The 26,664-nt window shown below is 34.6% G+C and overlaps 1 protein-coding gene across 2 annotated transcripts in view; it reads left to right on the forward strand.

Annotated features, from left to right (window-relative positions):
• SMAP1 (small ArfGAP 1) overlaps positions 1-26,664 on the forward strand; it is a 249,405-nt gene that overhangs the window by 118,603 nt on the left and 104,138 nt on the right. For both annotated transcript variants that reach the window (XM_044676039.1, XM_044676040.1), the window contains exons 3-4: positions 12,071-12,156; positions 25,928-26,003. In XM_044676039.1, coding sequence (XP_044531974.1) covers positions 12,071-12,156; positions 25,928-26,003 — 162 coding nt within the window. The remainder of the gene's footprint in view (positions 1-12,070; positions 12,157-25,927; positions 26,004-26,664) is intronic.

A 26,664-nucleotide genomic window follows, 5' to 3' on the forward strand; every position in this document is an offset into this window, starting at 1 on the left:
TGGCATATCTTGGTGATCACACTGGCAACCTTATCCATCACTCAGCCTTGGATTCTCCTACTACCTGAGTATCTAGGGCCAGCCTGTCAGGCCCAGCTCATTGAGCTTGAAGCCCCATAGCGTGCCTTTAACATGGCCTAAATAGAGACATCTAAGGAAGAGGAGGTGGAAAAGGTACTTCAGCACCCAAAATTAGCTTCTCACATTGGGACTAGGTCTTTATGATACCTCAAAGCTTAGCCAGAACTAGAACCCAGAAGCCCCCAAAGTGAGGCTGGAAAGTGGTACTGAAGGGATATTAACTGGGATTTTGACTTAGGCATGATCTTCTTTTGGATATAGCAGGAAAAGAATTCGCAGTGGTCTCAGACTTCTAGGTGCATGCTTTAAAGAAGTAGTCTTCAAAGTGTGAGGTATAAATATTAAAAATGATAAAGGCTGGTATAAATATATAAATTAGTATTTTAATTAAAGCCATGTTTATAGATAAAGTTATCAGACCACGCGCTTGTAAGCATTCAAAACTGCCGCCTCCATTACTGTCTCCTGTTTGCTCGCCAAGAGAGCCTACTGGCAAAGAGGCCACTCCCTCCTAACCCAGGAAATTTAAGCTCTTCCCTGCATCAAGACTTCGGCCTCCCCAAGCCCAAAGACCCGGAAACGGAAACCAGTTGGACCATGTTGGATCACGGGAAATGTAGTTTTGATACATTTCCCTTGTCCATAGAAATATATACACTTTTAGATGGCATTTTCCCAAATTTCACTTTTACAGAGGTAGAATGACCTTATAGTAGGGTATAAAGATGGAAAGAGGTATTGTTGCCTTCTACTATGCTTGGTGACTTGCCTACAACCAAACCACGCTTACTTTTATCTGTTATTCCTCTTTTTTTTTCTCTACCTCCTGCACAAGGTATCAGGACAGTTATAGCTTAGTCTCCCCCAACTCAGTATCCCTCAGGTGCTAAGGGGAAAATTCTATCACCCAGGATAACAACCCTCTGTCCCTTTGTCTTCAGATTATACATCTTCCAATTAAGAGTCTGTGCAGTCAGGATTAGTAATCCTTTGATTAGTAACAGCCTCAACCCTTTCTTCCCCTCTCTGTTCTAATTTCTTTTTGGGAGAGATGAAGTTGAGAGTATGGATGGTTTAGTATCTGCATTTTAAATCTCATTATACTTTATATCCCAAAAGTCATCCTTCTTTTAGACTTGTGGCAAGGCTACCACAAAATCCTTCTAGTTACCCAAGTTCAAATCTTAGCATCATCTTTAACACCTCTCTCTCACTGCAGCATATTAAGTAAGTAAATTGCCCAATCTTTCCATTTCTACTTCTGACAACATTTTTCCTATCTATTTTCTTTACTCATACAACCACCATGCTAGGTGAAGCCTTTATTATTATTATTTTTTGAATTCTTTTATCAGCTTCTTAATTGGGTCTCCATACCTTCTTTCTCTTTCCCCTCCAGTCCACTTTTTGAATTCCTGACAAAAAGTGAGTTTTCCAGATATGATATGATCATGTCATTAATTCTACTCAAAAATTTTAGTGACTCCCTATTGACTCTAGGATCAGATATAATTGATGTCTTTTCTAGCCCTTCATAACTTGTCCCAAACCTACCTTTTTAAACTTAGTTCCCATTCCTGCCCTCTACTGTCAAGCTAAATAGTTCACCTTTCTGTTCCTCACATCCACATAGGAACATTAGTAAAACTATCCAAACATGAATAGGAAGTTAAAGTGTGACACTATCCATAAGTACAATTGAAAAAGGAGGGAGGAATGAGTTTAACAGGAGGAAAGTTTTTGCTCATTTGAAATCAGAAAACTCATTTACTATGTTTTCTGAACCGTGTATTGTGAATGTCTACACATTGAGAAACGACTACTGAAAGCTGTTAGGCTGGATTGTCATATTATGTATCTTCCTATTAAATTGTTTCAAAGACATTCACCTTGGCTAGCTCCGTTGGTCAAATTAACTAAATAATTTATTTTAAAAAATCCTTTTTTGCAAGTTTATCCTATCTTCCATTACATACATAGTAATTTTTAGAAGGTAATGAGCCATATTCAATTATATAACTTTTGCAACAATATTATTACTAATGTTTAGTGAAAGCAAAATGTTTTTTGTGCTATTAGTAAATTAAGAAGTAAAATATTATTTATCTTTATCTCCTTTAAACTTTTTGTCTGTCTTTAATAATATATACAATATGTGTGTAGTACCCTAAATGTAATTTATAAATATGTGGTATATATACTCAAAATGTTTTTGTGATATAAGCCAACAATTATATTTAGAGACCATTACTTTAGAACAATTCAAGCATTGTCTGGACTTTCCTGTGATTAGAGCTGCTTTGGGGTCTTCTCAAGGAAGGGGAGGGATTCTGCTTAGATAGGTCTGATTGGTCTTTGATGTTAAAGACCTACATCCTAAATCATGTCTGCATCAACCCATGTGTTCAAGCAGTTGCTCTTCCTCTGTGTTTCCACTCTTGTAGTTCTTCCTCTGAATGTGGGTATCGTTCTTTTCCATAAATCCCTCAGAATTGTCCTGGGTCATTGCATTGCTGTTAGGACAGAAGTCCATTACATTCGATTTCACCACAGTGTATCAGTCTCTGTGTACTAAGTTCTTCTGGCTCTGCTCCTTTCACTGCATCAATTCCTGGAGGTCATTCCAGTTCACATGGAATTCCTCCAGTTTATTATTCCTTTGAGCGAATACACCAATATAAATTCTGAATAGGTGAATGACTTGAATATAAAGAAGTAAACTATAAGAAAATTAGGTGAACACAGGAATTTCAGACACATCTTTTTTTTAAAATTTTTTTAAAAATTAATTGATTAATAATATTTTCCCATGGTTACATGATTCATGTTCTTTCCCTCCCCTTTTTTCCTCCCCCCTCCCTGAACTGATGAGCAATTCCACTACATGTATCATTGTTCAAACTTATTTCCATATTATTAATATTTGTAATAGAGTTATCATTTAGAGTCTACATCCCCAATCATATACTTATCAAACCATGTGATCAATCTTATGTTTTTTTTCTGTGTTTCTACTCCCACAGTTCTTTCTTTGGATGTGGATAGTGTTCTTTCTCGTAAGTCCCTCTGAATTGTCTTGGAGCATTGCATTGTGGCTAGTAGAAAAGTATTGTATTCGATTGTGCCATAATGTATCAGTCTCTGTGTACAATGTTCTCCTGGCTTTACTCCTTTTGATCTGCTTCAATTCCTGGAGATCTTTGCAGTTCACATGGAATTCCTCCAGTTCTTTATTCCTTTCAGCACTTCCATCACCATCAGATGCCACAATTTGTTCAGCCATTCCCCAGTTGATGTACATCCCCTCTTTTTCCAATTTTTTTTGCCACTACAAAGAGCGCAGCTATAAATATTTTTGTATACATATTTTTCCTTTTCTTTTCCAGGCTTAAACATTTCAGTTCCTTTAATGAGATATCACAGAAATTAGATAAATATTGACAAAAAACCTATTTACTTAGTGACTTAAAGTTTATACAACATTTTAAAAAAGAGTACCTTTCCAACAAATATCCCTCCAACTCAAAACTCATCTAGATGTTTCCTTATAGGGAATATTAACTGTTAACACTCATTTTTTTCTTCTTTAAAATTGTTTTTTTAGAATATATTCTTTATAGAGAAATTCTTAATCATTTTTTGAGTATCTTTAGAAATTAAGCTGCATGAGGACATTCACTATTTCATTTCTGTTTTATATATCAGAGCTTTGCACAATGTTTGACACACAATAGTTACTTAATAAATGCTTAGGTAGAAAATCTTCCACTGTGAAATGCCATGAAAGAATGACACTCTTCCATGAGAATTTTTTAGACTAAAGAAAAATCTTATTTTTGATACTCTCAGCATTTTGTGACTCTTCATTAGGATGTCTCTATACCTTTAGAAAAAAAAAAAAAACTTTGAATCATATGCACCTGTCTCAGTAAGATGCCCCCTTTCAGGCATGATGCTTTCTGAACTTCCCAGTTATACAATCTCTAGTCTACCTTCCTAAAATTGGCAGAAATTATACTTAAATATTTTATGTGATTTCATTTTCGTTCGTCTAATAAATGATTCCGTTCATAAGCATGCTGACAACTATCTTAGCTTCTTTGATGGAACCACAGAAATCTTTAGTTTCAACAAGCATATCTGGAAGAGCTTTTCTTTTCTCTGGGAGACTAGACTATAACCAAAACAAAACTCAAAAGAGCAATAATTATATATTATTGAATGTTAATTATTGATTAATCTAATGGCCAGTGAAGTGATCAAACCCTTTAGGCTTCTATAGTGGTATCCATCCTACTTATTAATAGGCATGATTTTTAGTTAGTATTTTTTTTTTTAGTTTGTTTTAGTTTTAGTTGTTTGGTTTTTTTTTAACCCTTAACTTCTGTGTATTGGCTCCTAGGTGGAAGAGTGGTAAGGGTGGGCAATGGGGGTCAAGTGACTTGTCCAGGGTCACACAGCTGGGAAGTGTCTGAGGCCAGATTTGAACCTAGGACCTCCTGCCTCTAGGCCTGACTCTCAATCCACTGAGCTACCCAGATGCCCCCAATAGGCATGATTTTAAAAAGAAATACTGATTCTTTTATATTCTGTTTTAACATTTAACATGAATAAACAAGTATAGCTAATTTTCCATATGACGTTTCTAGGTAGTATTTTTTTTTCTTGAGTATTTTCTGCTGAATATCTGAAGAAGTAATCATCACTGTGGCTGTCAACCAACAGGACCTATGTGCCAGACTGTCTGGTAGGGATTCAAATGCCAAAGGGAGTCAGTCCTTGCTCTCAGGGAGCTTAGATTCTATATCACAGCATTATAAGGTTTAAGTCTCAAATCACTGAGAGTGTATAAAGTAGGATTTGGCTGTCATTTTCGTCATTACCATATTTTCACTTAAAGTATATGTCCTAATTGGTTACTGTGGAACTGTGAAAAAAAAACTGTGAAAAGCATTCACAAAGAGAGGTTGACCTGAAGAGTAGAACTTCATTGTTATAGATTCCAGTAAGTTAGTGTGCGAAGGTCTTTAGATTTAAGATTGTTTTATATACTCTTGTTACAAGGATTATGTGGGAGAATCAAGTATATGTAAAATATGTCCTTATAATGGGAAGTATTTATTTATGTGTATTGATGTTTCCTCAAATATTTAACCTCTCAATACCTCAGTGTTCTAAAATCCTATCATCTCCTTTACTCCAATTACCTAGGAGATAGTTGCATCCACATCTTATCCTTATTCACAAACGTTCTGTTTCTTAATAAAAAACTCAAACACTTCTCAGTCTGTAAAGAATGATGTAGAATATAACCTCCTATCATTCCATCTCTTCCTTTAACTCCCAAACCTATTCTTTGCCACCAGTCTTGACCTCTAATCTCTCTACCTCTCAATACTTTATTTGCCCATTATACTTGTTTTGACTTAATTTTTTCCCTCTTTCAGACTTGACACTGTGCTTCACCTCTATAGTCTATATTTACTCCCTCACCCTTTTGTCCTGTTGCCACTCTTCCCTTGCCAAACTTTTGTGCAAGATTATTCCTGTCATCTGCTTTTTCTGCTCCTACTTCCTTCCTGTTGATCAGAGAAGACGGTCACATAACATTGCTGAATACATCATCAATCATTGCAATGAGTCAATTCTTTATTTTTCCCTGATTCTTTGTCTCACTTCCCATGGAAGCAGATCCAAGTCTTTTTGGTACGCAAGACTCTTTCATCTCCTCCCCCTTCACAGCTGAGAAACTCATCTTTTTTTCCTTCCTGAGAAAATTGAAGCCTTTTGATGGGAGTGTTCCCTTTCCTCTTCATTTCTAAAACCCTTCATTTCTAAAACATCATGCTCCATTTTCTCTTCTTTCTCCAAAGAACAGCCTTTTTCCTCACCAAAACAAATGTTTCTACATATGCTCTAAATCCCTTCCATTTTCTTCATCAGATTGTATACTCAATTATCTATTCTTTGTCCTCAGTTATCAATCCAACTTCTCCCTGTCTACACATTCCTTCCCTTCTTGCTCTAATATATGCCCAAGACTCCTCTCTTCTAAAAAAACTGTCACTAGATTCTGTCCTCTTCTCAGACTCTTTTCCTGTATTACTACTTCTTTTCTCAACCAAACTCCTAGAGAAAGCTACACAGAGTGATTGTCTCCTCCTTTTCTTTTCTCATTCCTCAACACTCTGCAATGTGCCTTTGATATCATCACTCAATGAAACTACTTTCTCCAAAATTACTAGTAGTTATCCCTCTTTGTGGATATTCCCCAAGGTTTTGCTCTGGATTCTCTTCTCTTCTTCCTCTGCACTCTCTTGGAGAGTTTGTTGTATTTTTATGTGTTTAATTGTCTCTCTGCAAATTACTCTCAGATGGATATATCTATCCCTATTCTGTCTCTTCACATTCATTTGTACTTCTCTTGGCTGTTGGACATTTCCATCTAGTTGTCCCAAACACATCTCAAACCTCACATGTCCAAAACAAAACTCGTTATCTTTCCATCCCTCTTCCAAATTTCTCTTTCCCTAAGGTTTCCTCTGTGAGGAACAGGAAGAAAGTCTCCTACTAGTTTAGTTTGACTAAAGAGTACATAAAGACGAATCATATATAATACAGCTGCAAAGGTGAATTGGAGCTAGTTTATTAAGGGCTTTGAATGCCAAACAAACAAGATGTTTTTTTTGTTTTTTTTTTTAATCCTTGAAGTAATATGGAGATATTGAGGTGGATTACATTGGAATAAGATAAAGATCTAGTTAGACCCATGCTTTAAGAATTTCATTTTGACAGTTTTAAAGTGATCTTTGATTCCTCTCTGAATTACCTTATGCATTAATTTAATTGTCAACCCCTGGCAGTTTTGCATATGAGATGCTTCTTTCATCTATATCCTTCTTCCCACTCTCACAGTAACCATCCCAGTTTAGGCACTCTTCTCTATTGAAGTGTTTTAATAGCCTCTAAAGTCTTACTCTCATTTTTCCTCTCTCCAATCCATTCTTTTTATTGTACCTCAAATATTATTTTCTCATCTCTTCTAATTGTGGTACTCTTCTCAAAAACCTTGATAGTTGCTTTCTTGCCTTATTTTGAAAGGCCTCTATAAGTCTTTTCCATTTTTATCTCATAATTACTTGCCATTGTATTCCTTTGTTTCAACCAAAGTAGACTTGATTTCTCACAGATTTTTTTCATAGATGGGGGAATGATGTATATGGTTTTATATCCATTGTTTTCCTGATTATAGGATAGGAAATACAATTATGGGCTCCTACCTTGCCTGTAAAATTTCACATTACCTATTATTTGCAATATTTGAAGATTTTCTATATGCTATGGAAAGAAAATTAGAAGTCAGGAGACCTGGATTTTACTTCTATCTCTGCTTCTATGACATAGTGAGAGCTTAGAGTGAATAGAGGGAACTGGAGTTCGGAAGACCAGTGAATGTTAGACCTAAAGTCAGGAAGACATGAGTTCAGATGCTGAGTTCCCTTTCACACATTCACTAGATGAGTGACCCTGGGCAAATCACTGAATCGCTCATAGTGGTAATTGAAACTCTACAGAGTCTATCCATCTAGAGAATAAGGATAATAATAGCACCTACCTCACTAGTTGAATCTGAGGACCAAGTAAAATAATAGGGTACTATAGGGAAGTTAGGGGCAGCTGAGTGGCTCAGTGGATTGAGAGCCAGGCCTAGAGACTGGAGGTCCTAGGTTCAAGTCCGGCCTCGGACACTTCCAGCTGTGTGACCTTGGGCAAGTCACTTGACCCCTACTGCCCACCCTTACCACTCCTGGGACAAGGACGGTCCCTAGCCCGGATGAAAAAAAAAAGAGGAGGGTTGGGCGTGGGGCTAGCAACCCCACCCTGTAAAAACTACATCTGCTAAAGAAACTGCAACCTAAAGTAGGGGCAGCTGGGCTAGCTCAGTGGATTGAGAGCCAGGCCTAGAGACGAAAGGTCCTAGGTTCAAGTCCGGGCTCAGACACTTCCCAGCTGGGTGACCCTGAGCGACTGTGTGTCCCATTGCCTACTGGTTGTGGCCCTATGCTCCTAGAATGGAGTCCCAGGATAAAAAAAAAAATAGGGAAGTTACTGGACTGTATCTTCCTCATCAGTAAAGTAAAAAGTGGGGTGGTAGACTAGATGATTTTTAAGTTCCTTTTTAGAACAAGAATTGAACTTATATCTTCACCCTTTTGGTGGAGGAGCCTATTAAGGCAGAATGTTGTATGTGTTGTCAGATGAGGCTACTCTTGTCAGCTTTTGAAGGGGTCAGGAATGGTGCTTAACTGTTCTTTGTTACAGGGGAAGGTTCAGTCTGTCAGGTGTTGGACAAAAAGGAATGAAAAAATGTAGGAATCATGGAATTATAGATCTAGAACTCTAGAGACTCTTTAGTTAAACTTCCTCAATTTAAAGATGAGAGAACTGAGGGAGGTTAAATATCTTGTCTAATTTCACAAAGGTTTTAAATTTCAGTGGGTTTGAATCCAGATGGAGCAGTTAAGATTTGTCATTTGTGATTTGAAGAAGAACATTTATAGAGGTGAGAATTTTGCTTTAGATTAGATAATTTAGAATAGTGTACTGGGAAAAAAAGGCCAAACTGAAGAAACTTTTGTTAAGAAACTTCAGGTATTAAAATTGTACGGTAGAAGGGTGGAATGCCCTAGAATGCCTAAGAAATTGGAAAAATAGCAAACCGATTTTTCTGTTGTTGATTTATATGAACAAGTAATATGATTTAATATTTATTTCCTTCACAAAGTCAAAATTAAATTAACCACTTAATTGGCTCATGTTGCCATAGTTGTGTTGCCTATGAATCAAGTGTATTTTCATATCAAGGCTTGGTAATTTATATGTGCTGTATTTGTCATTTCTATGTTGAGACACATGTAGTAGTGTAGAATACTCAACTAGCCTTTTTGGATTAAGCTCAGGGGCTTAATTAAACTCACTTAAGACCTAAGCATGCATCCTACTACTACTCCCTGAAGTCATATTAGACCATAATGTTCTCACTATTACCACAACAAAAATATCAAACAGCATTATTTTTATTTTCTATTTTGATGGCCAAATTTGAGGTTATTTTCAACATAGTAAATGAATGTAAACCTCAGAGTTGGCCATATTTGATATATTTAATCTTTTGTCATTGAATGTTTTATGTATCAAATAATAATTTGTGTCATGCTTCATAATTTACAAAGTGCTTTCACATGGGCTCTTATTTAGCAACAAATGGCCTGCTTAAGACATGTGTTTGCTTGTGCATGTTTGTGATCCAGAAAGGCCCCTTGTAAGATGGTATCTTAGATGAGGCTTGAAGGAAGCTATTATGGAGAGCTAAGGAGAGAATATTCTTGAACAGTCAGTGAAGAGGCATGAAGTCAGGAGATGTAATTGTTCAAAATGTTTAACAGAGGCTAGAAGTCAGTGTTACTGCACCATGGAATAGGTGGAGAGAAATAAAAATGCAAGTAGTCTGGAAGATAGATAGGAAGGAGACTAGATTGTGAAGGGCTTTAAAAGCCAGAGAATTTTATGTTTGATCTCAGAGGTGATAGGGAGCACTGGAATTTGAGTAGGGAGGTAACATGGTAGCTGAGTGGAGAATGGACTGGAAGGGGAAGGTGAGAAGTGGAGATCAATCAGAACTATTGTGAGGGGTGACTTGGTGAATGCCTGTCCAAAGGTGGCCTAAGTTTAAGTGGAGAGAAGGGGGACACATACAAAAGATATTAAAAGGTATGAATGATAGGACTTGGCAGCAGATTGGTGAGTGTGAGGAGTCAAAGATGATGCCTCATTTGTCAGCCTGGGTCATTAGGAGGTTAGTAGAGTTCTTGACAATAATAAAGAATTTGGGAAGAGAGGAGGTTTGGGGTAAAGATAATGAATTGCGTTTTGAATATGCTGAGTTGGAAATGTCTACCAGCCACCCAGATCAAGTTAAATAATAGATAATTGCTGATATGCGCCTGGAGATTGAGAGAGAGATTAGGCCTGGACAAGTAGATCTGAGAATCATCTGCATAGAGATGTTAATTGAATCCTTGGAAACTGATAATATATAATGAGACATAGAATAGAGATAGAAGGGGGCTAAGGATAGACACACTACTTAGGATTAATGGGCAAGACCTAGATAAAGATCCAGTAAAGAAGACTGAAAAGGAACAACCATATAAGTAGTTGGAAAACCAGGAGAGAAGAGATCTTGGGGAAGGAAACTCACAGTGTCAAAAGGTATCAAGAAGGATGAGGACTGAGGAAAAAGCCATTAGAGATGGTAGTTGAGATCATTGGTAACTTTGGTGAGGAAGTTACCAGTAATGGGTAAAGAAAGAATGTGACATGAGTAAAGAAGGATTGTATAATATACATTATTCACTGAATTTTTGGTATGATATTGTTTTATATGGGAAATAAATATTTTCTGAATATATTGGTACTTTAGAAAATGTCATTTTCCCAGATAAACCCTTTATGACAACTTAAGTACACAGGAATAAAAATATTTGAAAAATCAACTTATTGAGAGGGTAGAAATGTTGAAGCTGTCCTTGCCTATCTGTTTTCTTTCCAGGTTATTCTGTTCTTCATTTACATTATACTTTCTTGATCAGGTTTTGTTTTAACTCAAGGAATCCCTTATTAAAAGCAGAATTAGTTCTACTTTTAGTTAATTAATCTCAGCTTTATAACTCTACTACTTTTGAGGCTTGGGCTTATTATCTCTAATCAAACCTTTTAAGAAAATTTTGCCTGAAGTACCAACTTAGACTAGCCCAGAAATTTTAATGTAGATTTACACATTTGTTTCATATTTTGCCTTGATATTTTATTGATCATATATGATTCTAGAGAACCCTCTTAAATTTTGTTTTAAAAATTATTCATATCTTTGCATTTAAATTTGATTTCATTAAATACTAAATTTTGGGAGGTTCTAACCCACTGTGGTATTTTATATGAATATAGTAGATGGTAAGGGAACACCTTAATTCAAAGATGCTCTCACATTTTCTGGTTCTGTGACCCTCTGCAATTCACTCAAACACTGTTCGCCTTAATTTCCTCATTTGTAAAATGAAGATAATAATAGCTCCTATCTCTCAGGGTTGTTGTAAAGATCAAATAAGATAGTACTTGTAAAGCACTTTGCATAGTGCCTGGCACATACTAAGTAGTCTCTAAATTTTAGCTATTATTATTATTAGCTTGATATGAAAATAAAGCACAGCATACTATTAAAATAGTATTTTACTGTTTTCATAGCATTTTTTTGATAAACTTTTTAACCCTTAATCATCCTCATTTTACAAATGAGAAAACTGAACTTAAATGTGAAGTTAAATGGCTTGTTTAAGGTTATTGAACCCAAGTCTTTAAATATCTTAGCTGATCAGTTAGTTTCTTATCACCGGACACCTTCAAATTAGTCATTTAATCTAGAAATTTTAGAGGTAAATTCCCATCTAGTTCTCTGTTAGACTAGATTACTTAGTAGTTTCTTTCCAGTTGTTAGAATCTGATAAATCTAAATTCATTGGCAAAAGCTGTACTGATTTATATATTTTTTAAAATTTCTTATGAATCTCTAGAAAAACAACCCAAAGAAAGTATGTTAAATTTTCATTTGTTCTTAAAAAATCCTCAAAACTTTTACATGACAATATGCTATATATGCCTACATTACTTTCTACATCGAAATAGACATACAAAGAATATAATTGTTATGAGACAAATCCATATATTTAATTTTTAAAAATGAAACCCAAAAGATATTATTGTATCTAAAACTGGAAATGCACAATAAATTTAATAATTTCAATTTAAAATTATTTTTCTCTGGCAAAGAAATTTGTTATATTTGAAGATTCCATGTCTGTTATTTAAAAGTACTCAAAAGTTATTTATAATGTTTTAACTGTGACCAATTTTTTTAATTTTTAAATTTCAGTGCATGCAAGATATGGGAAATACAAAGGCAAGAATGCTCTATGAAGCTAACCTTCCCGAGAACTTTCGACGGCCCCAAACGGACCAGTATCCTTTCTATGCATATTAAATGATTAAAACATTTGTTAAAGTGTTTTTTTAAAACCTTGGTTTGCATGATAGTTTTTTGAAAGATGGAGATTTTACCATAGTGTTATTTTTAAATAATGAAACTGATATTCACCTAGCATAGTGTTTAGGGAGGCTCAGGAAATATTTGTTCATCTTTTTTTAAATATGCTTGTAGCATTATTGATTTTTATGGAATACTGATTTAGAAATCCATTATTAACTATAAAATTTTATGACAGATTTTTTTTTGCCTTGGTTAAGGAGGCACTTGTATTTCCTCATATTTTGGATTATAATGATATTCTTGGTTTATGAGCACATTGAGTAGTTCTTATCATTTTTAGAGACATCTACATTAAGAAATTATTACATATATGAAATTGTCCTTTACTGTATCATAACAAAATACAAATGTGATATTCTTACTTATGAAGTACAATGGCAATTTGTGTTACTTTTTTACTAATGATGTTCCTGCTTTGGGAATTCCCAGGTTCATATCCTAAGTATTGTCCTCAGTTTTTCACTCTCTTACCCTTGCTTCTCCAATCTGTTGTCAAGACCTTTCACTGTCACCTTTGCAACATCTTTCAAATACATCTCTTTCTAACACTGCCATTGCTCTGGTACAGGGCATCTCACACCTAGACTATTACAATAGCCTGCTGGTAAGTCAGCCTGCTTCAAGTCTCTCCCATGCCAGTCCATTCTCCATTTAACTAAATGATTTTCCTAAAGTGCATGTCTAAGCATGTCACTTTCCTACTTAGTCAACTCCCGTGACTCCCTATCACTTTCAGGATCAAATACAGAATTCTCTGTTTTGTGTTCAGAGCTCTCCATGACCTAGCTCCCTTCTGTCTTTACACTCTTCTTATATCTTACCCTGCTGTTTGTTCCTCAAAGAAGACTTTTGATTCTGGGCATTTTCTCTGACTGTAGCCCAAGTCTAGAATGCCATCCTTTCATAATTCTACTTCCTGACTAATGGTTTTCTTCAAGTCCACCTAAAATCCTATCTTCAATAGGAAACCTTTCCCACTATGACCCTCTTAATTCTGGTGTCTTCCCTCTGTTAATTATTTCTTATTTATCCCAAAGATAGATTTTTTTTGTGCATATTTGTTTGCTTGTTATCTCTACTATTAAAATTTGAACTCCTTGGTAGGAATGGTCTTTTACCTCTTTTTATACCTCAAGCCCTTAGCACAGTGCTTGACACCTCATAGGCACTTAATAAATATTTGTGACTGACTAGTTTATTCTTTGCTTTCTCCATGAAACCTTTTCAGACTACTATGAATAATAAAATGTAAACTCACCATTTATGTAAGGTAGATTCAGTATATTGAGGTTAATAAACAAATATAAAGATTGAATTATTTTAGTGACATGAAGTATCCTTTGAGTATTGGCTAGAAAACATTTTAATATCCTAAAGCAATGATAGTTAAGATTCCTAGAAAATCTGAAGTACTTTAAAATTAATTTTGTTAGATATTCATGTATAACAGCCATGTCTATCTCTAAACATTAAAAAAAAGAAAGCAATACAAGTATTACTTTTTACTTGTAGAAAAATCAGGCCATTTGTTTTTATGTTCATATTTGGAAAAATCCATTCAAAATATCATAAATATGTCACATTGTAACATATTTAAGTATCTCATAAATATTTCACTTAATTTTTTCTTTCTACTTCTTGTGAATTGGTGATATTTCAATTATTGCATGTTGGAAATAGTTTCATGTGACTTTTACTTCTTCATTTTAGGACAAAGAAAATGTCTGATTTCTTTACACCTGTCAACCTACTTCTCTTCTCCTTTCCTCCTCAGTAGCTTTAGTTGATATTAATTAAGAAAAGACTTTTCTTGAATATTTTCAATGAACTCTTGTTCATAGTATTTTGTGTTTTATAATATTCTGTAGCTAGAAACAATTTTTTTAAGTAATTTATCTCCTTGCCTCCAAGTTGTCATCAAATTACCCATTGCCAATTTTTGGAAAATCATTTCATCATACCTTGAGATACTACTATTCATAGTCATCCATAAAGTATTTATAAGTCATAAGGTCATTGACCTAAGTTATCTTACATATCATGAATAGCTCTAGAAAAGAAAACTACAGTTAGTTGTGTTTTGTACTATTATGAATTTTTTGCAGAAAATTTTTCTGCCATTTGTAGTACTCTTTGGGTTCACCTTGTACTTTATACATATACTGGCTATAAGTCATTTAACCTTCATGGCAACTTGTAAGTTGCAGATTGGTTAACATATTTTGCATTGGTAGAGGGAAGTCCTTCATGGAATGTTCCCTATAACATTAGAATCACAGATCTGAGCCAAAGAAAATGGTATTAACTTAATGTGGGAAACCATTTGCAATAAAATAAATAATAAAACTTACTTTGCTGGGTCTGTGTTCTCATCTATTTTTCTACCCATCGATACCATGTGGCCTTGGTTAGTAAACAAACTTTTACTGTTATAATAAGTGCTAGGAAAATAAATAAGTAAAAGAAAAATAATCTCTATCCTCAAGAAGTTACTTGTAGGGGGGCAGCTGCGTAGCTCATTAGATTGAGAGCCAGGCCTAGAGACCGGAGGTCCTAGGTTCAAATCTGGCCTCAGACACTTCCCAGCTGTGTGACCCTGGGCAAGTCACTTGATCCCCATTGCCTACCTTTACCACTCTTCAGCCTTGGAGCCAATACATAGTATTGACTCCAAGTGGGAAGGTGAGGGTTTAAAACAAACAAACAAACAAAAAATGAAGTTACTTGTGTAAGGGAGAAGATAACCCACAAAAGGAGACTAAAAGTGTGAGGACTGGAAAAGGAGAGAAAGATACTAAATGTGGGGACATGTTGAAGGAGAGTAGGCTAGTGGAAAAACGAAGAGATGACTGACCTGGTTGCCCTGCTTAAATGGAGGTTCTGAGAGGAACCATCTAATTAGAGAGGGGCTACAGAGGCAGGGTCCTTCCAAGGTGTGAATTCCAGAACTGAAGTGATTTTTTCAGGAAGATGTTGCTGGGACATGGTAGAGAAATTTTAGCAGTTATAAATATGAAAAATAATTATGACTGAAATAATAATATAAATTAGTATTTTAATTAAAGCCATACTGATAGATAAAGTTATTAGACCACGTGCTTATATGAATTCAAAATCTGCCTCCATTTTGTTACCTCTCCTCTCTCCCTCAATCTGCTGGCCAAGAGACTACTCCCCCCTAACCCAGGAGATTATAAACTCTTCCCTGCGTGGAGATGTAGGTGTCCCCACGCCCAAAGAACTGGAACTGGAAACCTGTTGGACTACGGGAAATGTAGTTTGATAATGTCCATAGAAAATACATATATATACTTAAAGATGACATCTCCCAAATTTCACTTTTACAATTCCCCGTGAGGTCCGGCAAAAAAAAGGTTAGTCCCTTTTCTTCGCTGGACCTGTAAAAATAGACAACTTCTAAAATTTAGGAATTTGGGGGATAAAAGAAATAGATGAACAAATGGTTAAAATTAGCCTCATTGACAAAAAAACCAATTTGGGGCAGTCCCCTATTGGTATAACAGTGTACAATTAAAACAATATATACAACTCAATTTCAACTCCCCATAGTTCAATCAACTGCACCCCAAAGTTCAAAATTTGGTCTTCATGGTACAGTGAAGGCTTTTCAGACATCTTCGTGGTGTCTTCACCAAACAAGTTCGTCATCTGGATTCTGGGGAGATGGTAGGATCCTTATCCTGAAATTATTCTCAAAAGAATTTAAACTTTACATTATAGATTACAAAACATACATTTTCTTCTAAGATTTATACAATTCTCCGTGAAATTACTCCTAAAAGAGTTAAATATACATATATTTTTACATTATCGAATTTTAAAAAACTTAACAGATATCCCTGTGAGGTAAATCTTAAACACACCTTTTTTCTAAAAAGGGTACCTCAGGTCAGCTAAGGATGGCAAAATACAAAGAATAAAATTCAAGAAAAAAGAAGAAAAAATTAACTTGTGAATGAAATGTAAAATGTGCAAAAATCTGGGGAAAATAAACTTAGACCTTTCAATGAAGGCCTAATTAAAGTGAATTCAGCAGATTGCAATTACCCATTCAGGGCCAGGACTTAAGGAAAATGTCTCTCTCAGATCTGATTTTATCATCAGCTTTTTTAGGGAACTGAGCCAAATAAATAACCAATCTTAGGTGCTTTCTAGGAATCTAAGTCGAGGGGACCCACGTCCTCTAAAGTTTTAGAAAAGACTGGAACTCCAGGACTCAAACCCCAATTTCCAAGCCCTAAAGTATTGGCATAGAACTGCTGCAATTATGCAGATTTTTAGTCAGTCAAGTCTCTGACCATGTGCTTTCTTTAGCACTATTAACAGCTATCATATTCCCTTCTGGAATCAGAGAGGCATTTAAATCACAGTCCTATAGGCTCAGGTATTTGCTGTAGAATCAGAAAAAGGATAAATAATGATTATATATGTACTTCCAGTACAAGATGAGAAAAAGGGAAAATCAATTGCTCTCATTAAAAAAGTTTAAAAATATATATGTATATATATATATATATATATATATATATCTTAGAACTAGACCGGTTATGTTACCCAAAAATGAGATTTTCTGTGAGTGTAAATGGATCTTACAAATAGCAGATTCACAATGCACATTCAAATAGAGTACCATTATTTCCAATAGCACATTTTAAAACAATAAACAATGATGTTTAAAATCATTTACTTGTTACAACTTTTAAATCTTGGCTAAGAGTTTCTCAACAAATTCTGTTATTGCTTCCATAGCAAAATCTGATAGTTAAAAAAGAAACCTTCTGGTCTAAATTATCCTCATATAAGAATATACAGGAGCTCCTTTGCTTCCTGTTTTAAAAAATCCTGGGTAGGAAATGCTTCTACCCATTTAAGGCAACAATTTTTCTTATAATAAAATATATAAAGGCTTATCCTTTTAGACAATTGCTAAGGATTTTAAGTAAAAGTTAAAAAATACCTCATGTAAAATTACAAGGTAATATTCAAAGCATGGAAACTTTCAAGGCTCTTTGCAATTACCAAGACAGAGTAAATTTTAAAAGACATGTGCTCTATAAATCCAGTAGTATCAGATCAACAAGCTGGTCAAAACCTCTTACCAGTTCTAATAGAGTTTTCTCATTATTTGGGAGTTACAATAAAATCATAAACAGAATTAATCTAGTAGCCACAAACTACATTAACTTAAAATGATTCAGTGTAACAGGAAAATCAACGAAATAAGCAAGATTAATTTACAAAACTAATTAGCAAAATACACAGAAATAAAGCTCATTCAGTTCCGAGGTTTAAAAAGTTCACCCCTGGTTCAATTTAAGGTTCTTTTGATTGAGTTCTGCTGAGTTTAAGGGTTTTTTTTTTTTAAGTTTAAAGTTCTGAGCAGGTATGGGGGTGAATATTTCTTCCCCTGAGTTCAGTTTTTAATCACAAGCAAATCTGAATAGGCCATTCGGCCCCATTAAGGGTAAACGCTAGTTCCAGATGCTAGCGTCCACGTGGGCTCGGGGTTAGTGGAGAAAAGCTCAGGAAAATACCCATGTGTAGAGTCTGTGTGGGTTGCCTAATTTAGGTTTTTAGAGAAACACGTGGAAGGCTAGAAATAGGGAGAAAGGGGAATATACTACCAAAATCTTTAGCGGCAGAGTTGAAGCAGTCTCTGGAGATCGAGATCTCGGCAAAGGCAGCATCCGGGGGTCCTCTCTGTTGGGGCTCAGGGTTGAAGTGGAAGCGGCAGCACTAGCAGCACCAGAGGCAAGAAGAGCGGCGCGGAGATCACAGGGACTGGAACACTGGCAGCCTTTCGCACGAAACTGGCTGGGCTCTCTGGCGTTTTAGCATCTGCAAGGATCACCAGGCCCGGGGCATTGAGCAAAATAATTCGCAGCCCTGTAGCCATTAAAGCCATTGTCTCTCTTCCCCGTGAAATAGCCTCTAGGCTGGGGAAAATCGGGAGAGGACTGGGCAAGGAAAAAAATAGCTTCTGAGACTCTGGGTCCCAGAGCCACATGGCTTCCTCTTAGACTATCTAGAAAATTGAGAATTCTTAATCCAAACTTCGTAAGGTCGCCATAATTATAAATATGAAAAATAATAAAGGCTGCTATAAATATAAAAATTAGTAATTTAATTAAAGCCATGCTGATAGATAAAGTTATTAGACCACGCGCTTATATGAATTCAAAACCTGCCTCCATTTTGTTACCTCTCCTCTCTCCCTCAATCTGCTGGCCAAGAGACCACTCCCCCCTAACCCAGGAGATTATAAACTCTTCCCTGCGTGGAGATGTAGGTGTCCCCACGCCCAAAGAACTGGAACCGGAAACCCGTTGGACCACGGGAAATGTAGTTTGATAATGTCCATAGAAAATACATATATATACTTAAAGATGACATCTCCCAAATTTCACTTTTACACAGTATGGTGACCTTTGTTCATGTCCTATTATAAGTCTTCTACAGGAGGTTCCCCTAGCACCATGGAAGTCTTTGTATAAATCTAGACCTTACATGGAAACAAATAGGGCATGTAAACTGTCCATTAACTAATTAACTTTTTAATAACATTGTTTATGTTGCTGCTTCTTTGGGAGGGTGTTGTAACCTCTTTATGTATACCTTGTACCTCATCTTTGCCTTTTGGGTGACCCACAAGTTTTAATTTTCTACATACTAGAGTAGTCATAAGATGTATAATTATACAGCATTCCTGAAAGAATACTATTAAAAAAGATGGGGCCTTGTTTTAGGGAGAAGCTAAGGGGAGGAAGTCATTAAAATCATTGGCTAGTTCATCCCTCTCACTTCATCTTTGTCAATTCTATGCCCGATGTTGTCTGTTTGTAGCATCTGAGTGAAGAATGTGTAGTAGACCAGCTCTCTGGGTCCAAATGTTTATTAGTCTGGATCATTGGCTTTCTTCATCTATTTTATTTTTTCCTGTATGCATAGTGAGGCTAAACTACTGATTGACTGGATTTCATTTAAGAAGCTCTGAATATTTTTGCTTTTTGCTACAGTTGGCACAAGGTTATCCACAAACAGGATCATTTGGAGAATTTCAGCCTCTATAGGGAATTTCACTTATATTTTGATTATAATCTGTTACAATCTGAGGCTCCTTTAGGGATCATGTCTCCCCTATTTTGAGCCTTATCAGTAATAATAATCAGTGTCAGAATCATCTCTCCTGTTAAATTTTTCAGAAAATATATGATTTTGCTATATGGAAACACCTTTTTTGAGGAAAGTTTTAAGGTGGTATTTTGGTTTACCAAATCAAATTATTATCAACAAACAATAAACACAATAAGTTCTTAAATTCTTTGCATTTTTAGTTAATTACATGACTATAAAAAAGGTATCTTTCTGTAGAATATTACTTGAGAAGGCTTGCCTGTTGTCTTTTGGTACTTCATAAAGGATTCTCTCAATAATTGTTTGAGTTGTTTTTTTTTTAATGTTTTAGTGAAAGTAGGGTACTCATGGGTTATCAAGTAGAGTCTTCATATTGTTATTTTCTTTATCGCCTTTTTCTTTTTTGGAGAGGGGTTAATTATAATTTAAATTTGTTTTCCAGTTTTTTGGAGATGCCTTGAGAATAACTTTTTTAGTATTTAAAATTCTTATCTTTTTCATGGAGGTCCCTTTCTATATATTGATCTAGCCTATCCTTTTTCCCATCTTGTTTTCCTTTAATGCCATTTCATTTTAGAAGTCTTTATAAAAGTTTTCCAATTTTTTTTGTTGTCTTCCTTCATTAATATTTTGTGAGTGAATTTACATTCCATATCCCCCACTGTGTTTGTAGAGATCAGGTGTTGATTGTCTGAGGTAGTTTCTAGGTGTTAGTATTTTCTGCATTGTGACAGTTGACTCTTTATTGGTTAAACTTCCTTAGGAAATTGAGAAACTGTTAATGTCATCCCTTTATCCAAGCCTACCCCTATTTTTTTTCCTATTTTGTTAGTTATTGTCTGTCTTTTAAAATACAGTCAGATTTCTTTTATGTATATTATTTGGTGCTCAACTTATTTGACACCTCCTGGAATATTTTTCAAAGAAAGCACTCAAGATATATAGATTCAAAGAAATCACTCATATATAACATGAGGGATCATGACCTCTATATATAATTTAAATGGATACTATGCACACTTTCAGGTTTCCTCATTCTAAATCTTGATTTCTTTTTAAAATAATGGCATATCCATGTATATGTGGGTATACACATATGTTTAGATAGGTGATAGGTGTATATGTGCCCATGCATATTAAGAAGTTAATAGAATTATCTCTTGGTTACTGGAGTATAGATAGGACAGAGCTGTTAAACAAGTCCAGGCTACTGCAAAACTCCCAAGAGAGGCCCAAACTAGATGAAAATATTATTGGGAAATGATTAACAAAGTAACTAAACATAGTACAATATATAATGTTAATTTGTAGTCTTCTAAGTTAAGTGAGATCTGTTTCTATTTGAGTTCAGTGACACTAGTGTAAGGTCTAGGAGATTTCTATGTGTGTGTTTTGTCATTTACCTTGGGTTTTCCGTTGCAGTTCTTCCTTCAAGTCATGTTGTCTCTTCAGATCCCTAGTATGCTTGATTGTTATTTCATGAAACATGTTTATTTTCCATTTCATTTCAATTCAATTAAACAAATATTTATAAAGTGCCTGGTCTCTACAAAGTAGTATCAGGGTAGATGTTTTTCTTCACTTTGATTACATTCCTAGTTATATGAGGAGAGTCCTTTTAAAAAATGTTTTCAGTCATTCTGAGAATAGGAAAAGTTCATTTACGTAAGCCTTCTGGCTAGTTGAATAATTTGAAAGATGGTTACTGTTGCTCCAACCTTAGGACTGGTCTCATATTATAACTAAACTTTTTTTTTATATATATAACTAAACTTTTTTAACTTTAACACTCTCCCTCACCCCTCCTCCCTTTTAGTGGACTGCTACTTTTGGAATTTACCTGGTTGACAGAGCAACATTGATTTCTCTTAGTCTTCTTTCATATGTAAAATACCAGTATGTGAAGTTTGTATTTCAGTACTAAACATCCTATTTTTTCTCCTATTTACCAATCCTCCTCTTCTAAAGCATGATGTGTGTGTGTGTGTGTGTGTGTGTGTATTTTTTTTTTAAACCATTATTTTCTCTCTTAGAATCAATACTAAGTACTGGTTCCAAAGCAGAAGAACAGTAAAGGCTAAGCAGTGTGGGTTAAGTGACCTGCCCAGGGTTACATATCTAGGAAGTATGTGAGGCCAGATTTAAATCAAGGACCTTCTGTCTCCAGATCTGGCTCTTTATTCACTGAGCCACCCAACTGCTCCTTAAAGCATGATATTCACAGAACTGCCTAACTTGTATAAATACTTGCCATATCCCTATAGACAAGAGGTAATGTGAGTTAAACTTTTAACTATTAAAAGTAGCTTAATATGGAACCTCACTGCAAACTCAACAAGATTTGTCACTTTTTAAAAGCTTTACAATTTTCAAGTCGTGCAAAAGCTACTGTGAAAGTGTAATTTCTCATGTGGGATGTGGTTAATTATAGGCTGCATGTACCAGTGCATGACAAATGATAAAGCTTTACATTAAGCTTTTCATTATTAGGATTTTTGGTCTTATCTATAAACTTTAATTACTTCATTTTCATGAGCTCTATTGTGCAGCAGAGCTAATCAACAGTTCTTCTCCTTTGAGGTTATTTGAGCCTTTCAAAGTTGTTCTTCTGTCAGTAGTATGTGCCTAGAAAATGGAATATTGTGTTCTATGGGAGTAGATGGTAATTTAATTGTCTTCAGAAGTGGTCCAAGTAACTGTAGTGAAAGCAGAAATTTTAATGTGTGTGTGTTACATGCATTGTTAAAATAAATTTCTGAGTTCTCAGAGTATTATTTTATAGTCCTCTTAAGGTGGAAAAGAGAGAGGAAGAAGAGGAGGAGAAAAAAAGAGTTGCTTTATTGAATGCTTTTTACTTTCATCCTGAGGTTATTTTTTTAAACTTCAAGTTGCATAACTTGAAAGTTTAAGTATTAGTGGAAAGTGTAGTCTTTACTGTTATTTCCTGATGAATTACATTTTCACTTTTCTCGTGTTATTTGTTGTGTTATGTTGATTCATATTGGGATAGTTTTAAGTTTTCACGAAATTTGAAGTCTGGATGATGAGCAATGAAGATAAAATATTTTTTACTTTTTTTCTTAAATTAATTTTAGTGTAAGATATCAGTCATTAAGTAGATAATTTAATTGTTTGGAAGATACTGTGTAAAGAAAGTTGTATAAACATTTCTTGTTTTTTGTTGAAATTTTTAGGTAGTTTCCAATTAAATGTCTAAAAACTCATTTAGTTGAATTTTTCTACTCAAGATGATCGTTTTGTAAAATAAAGTTGTATTTTAGTAGCTCAAAAGTATTCCCTCTATGACACTTTTCTCTAGAAATGATGCTTTTTGAAAGTGCATATCAACTTTGCTTCTAGTGATGAATTTATATGTCAATATCAATTATTGAAGGATATGTTATCGTTGGGACAAATGAAGGATTTCTGTACTGGCTATGAATTATTTGGGGGAAATTAAGAAAATAACATGTATTAAATTACAAATCAGTTTGTATTCTACTGATTTCTATTTTTCCTTTGGGGGTGGAATGTGAATTTTCTTAGTCCTAATTTATATTCCCTTTTGTGACAGGAAGCTTTTGTCATATTTGTCCTTTTTAAACTTTAATGTTAAAGGACTGTCTTCATTATATTTCTCCAAACTTGTAGCTGGACAAGACAACAACAACAACAACAACAACAACAACAACAACATATCCCAACTCTTCCTCAAACAAGATATACAGGATAAACCCCAAAACTTTTTTAAAATTATTTTGAATTTTATGAATAAGAGACACATAGCTCTTTTTAACAATAGTGAAATCAGCCAGTGGTTTTTAAAGTTATAAATATTTCATAAGAGAAACAATGGATTTTGTTATCAAATTTTAATATCATCTAAATCAGAAAATATCCCCAAATATTTAAATTTGTCATTAATTTCTGTTCTCAGAAGATAAAATATTAGTCTTTATCCTTTCTTCAAATCTCTTAATAGAAAAATATGCTTTGAATTTTAGTTCTTTAATAAATAAAATATTTCTTGTTTCAGAACTTAGTATTCTTAGTACTGGAGATAATGTTCTCTTGGGTAGTAAGTAAAGACAGCCATAGGTATTATACCAGGAAAATTCATGTTTTTCTTTTGTGAGGAAAATGAAATCTGAATTCTCTATTGTAAACTGGCTTCATGAGATATTGTATTTGAAAGATTACTCATCTGTATATTTACTTCTTGACCGCTACATTTTTTCTTATGACAGTAAAGAATTGTGAATTTGTTGTTTAATATCCTTGAACCAACAAAACCCGAAGAAACTTATGGAATCTTTTATATGATGGGTCTTTGGAGGAAGCTGGTAGTTAAAAGATATTTTAGGGGGCAGCTGGGTAGCTCAGTGGAGTGAGAGTCAGGCCTAGAGACAGGAGGTCCTAGGTTCAAATCCGGCCTCAGACACTTCCCAGCTGTGTGACCCTGGGCAAGTCACTTGACCCGCATTGTCTACCCTTACTACTCTTCCACCTATGAGACAATACACCAAAGTACAAGGGTTTATAAAAAAAAAAATTAAAAAAAAAAGATATTTTAAAAAATATGTTCCCTAGTAATTGTCTAGTATGTGGGAAAATGTACACTAACTGTCTAGTTATTTGGCTTTTATGGTATTCTTGAATCTGTATACCCACTGGATTAGTTACCTGAGTTCTCTTACTTAAAGATGTAGCCAAGGCATTACTTTCTAGTTTTTGCTGTATTACTATCATTATCAAATAGTAGTTGAACATTTAATATATGGACTCGACACTGTGCTAAGTGCTTTTCCAGAAGATTAAATATTTGTGCTTTCTCTCTTATAAAGTAGTGTTTGGCTAGATTTTGTTACTTCACGACATGGTATATGAAGGAAAGTCTTAATAGATTTTGATGAAAATTGGCACCAGAGAGACAGAGACAGAGATGAGAGAGAGACAGAGAGACTATGATAATAAATAAAGAAAAGAAAATCTAACTGTAATGGTAGCTTACCTAAGACTCTTCAGTTTAGGAAACTAGATAAGCTCATCCATTTATGAAATGCAAGGAAAGATAGAAGTTCATTTGGGATGGGAGTGGAGAATGATTTGTGGAGAGATCCCACAGAAGAAAAAACCAAACCTAGATTAAGAAAAAGCTAAAACTTAATTTACTATTGTGAATTGGGTATTTGTCGCTTACAAATGTGTTCTAACACCCCTTTATTTTTCCTGCTAGAAAATACTGTTCTAAGATTATGTATCTTTCTTTTAAGATTATGTATTTTAAAACAAATATATACACTATATTTGAAGCCTAACCTTAAGCATAGTATTCTTGAACTACCTGGACTAGTCTTCCTTAGATAGAATATGCTTCTTTGTGCTTACTCTTAGCTCTTTATAGCAGCTGTCTTTTGGAGAGATTGATAACCTAATCATCAGATATGAATAACTGACAATAATTGGTTTGATGTATTACTATCCCAGAGAGCATTTGAATTTTAACAAGGTTCAGTGCCTTAATTCAAGGAAATGAAGCTTTTATGGTGGAATTTCAGGTATTGATTCAGTTTAGTGAGAAAAATATTTTTGGATAGGGGAACTTTCTGAAGTGACTATTATTATAGTCACTTATTATAGATTTTAGAACCAAAAGAGACCACAAGAGTTATCTAATACAAGCCCATCACTTTATAGACGAAGAAACTGAGTCCCAGAGAATTTAAGAGAGTGACATTGTCTAAGTTTACATAAGTATTAAGTAGTAGAACTGGAATTTGAAATTAGATCTTGTAAGCCAAACCCCCTGCTCTTTTTATAATTAATGAACACGTATGGAATATCTCCTATATTTCTGGCACAATATTTGGTATTGGGGTTATGATGCAAAAAAGAAATCATTCTTGCCTGCAGGATACCATGTATGCTTATACTTAAATTCAAAAAATGCAAAATTAATACAAGATTAGTGTGTGAGATATTAACAACATGGGCAGATTACTTACACAGAATATTCCATTTAAATTAAGTTCAACCATACTGACACACAGATGAAAGAAAGCAACACTGATTTAATTCTTGTTGCTTTCTTTTCTCGTTTCCCAACCTAGCAAGCAAGGTAATTGCCCATGACTATATTAATACCCAAGGATACCTTTTTGACACATTGAGTGACATTACATTGAGAAACAAAATAAAAAGCTAACTATGCTTTATATTCTCTCTAGTGTTCCTTTTTTATGTTGTATGTTATGGGCTAAAACATTTTCTCATGGGTATTAGGTTCAGAGGTTTTTCTTGATTAGGAAAAGCTTTCAAAAGAAAATAATTTCTCATTGCAAAGGAGTGCTAAGGAGAGGAGAGCACATTCTAGATATCAGAATTTTATATTAACAAAAAAGGAATAGAATTGGGTGTGGGAAAGCCCTATTATGGATGAATGTCTAGGCATTAGTAATGTGAGTTAAGAAAATGAGTCAAAAAGAAAGCAGACATGGCCACTTTTTTTTTTCCTTAAGTTGTTTTCAGAGCAGTGGAATTTTTCATCAGGGATAAATATGAAAAAAAGAAATACTACGACAAAAATGCAGTGACTGTTACCAATGTAAGTACATTTTTCTTATTTCTTCTTCTTTACTAAATGCTTAATTTTTATGTTTGTATTATTGTATTGTTAAGATTAAAAATGATAAAGACTGATAAAATAAGAGAAATTATTAGTTTAATTAAAGCCATGGCCATGTTGGTAAACTATATTTGACCACGCCTGACTATCTTTTAAATTTACCGCCAGAGCCCATCTTGTCCCTCTCGTACACCAGCCAGCCACTCAGGAAAACCAAGAGACTTTCTCTAGGCCCTCCTCCGAATTTAAGCTGCCCTATGTGTGGGGATGTGTGACGTCCCCACACCCAAAAACTGGAAACCGGAAACCCATTGGGATCATGGGAAATGTAGTCTCATAGCCCCCACGTGTCCATAGGAAATTTGTAACATACTTTTAAATGGCATCTCCCCAATTCCAAACATACAGTATCATATGCTAAAATTAAAGACTGATGATTTGTATTGATGATGTATTGAAGTTTTGTATTGATGGATATAAAAAAATTGATGTTTGGAGTCCATTTTTACTTTTTATATACTGTTAATGTGATTTGGCAAATGAGAAATAGCTTGATAATGGAGATTGATATATATCATTGATTTAAATAAATTTATTTAGAAAGGTCCTTTGGCATGTGTATGCCTTCCACTAAATAAAT

The sequence above is a fragment of the Gracilinanus agilis genome, chromosome 4, assembly GCF_016433145.1.
Source record: "Gracilinanus agilis isolate LMUSP501 chromosome 4, AgileGrace, whole genome shotgun sequence".
NCBI lineage: Eukaryota > Metazoa > Chordata > Mammalia > Didelphimorphia > Didelphidae > Gracilinanus > Gracilinanus agilis.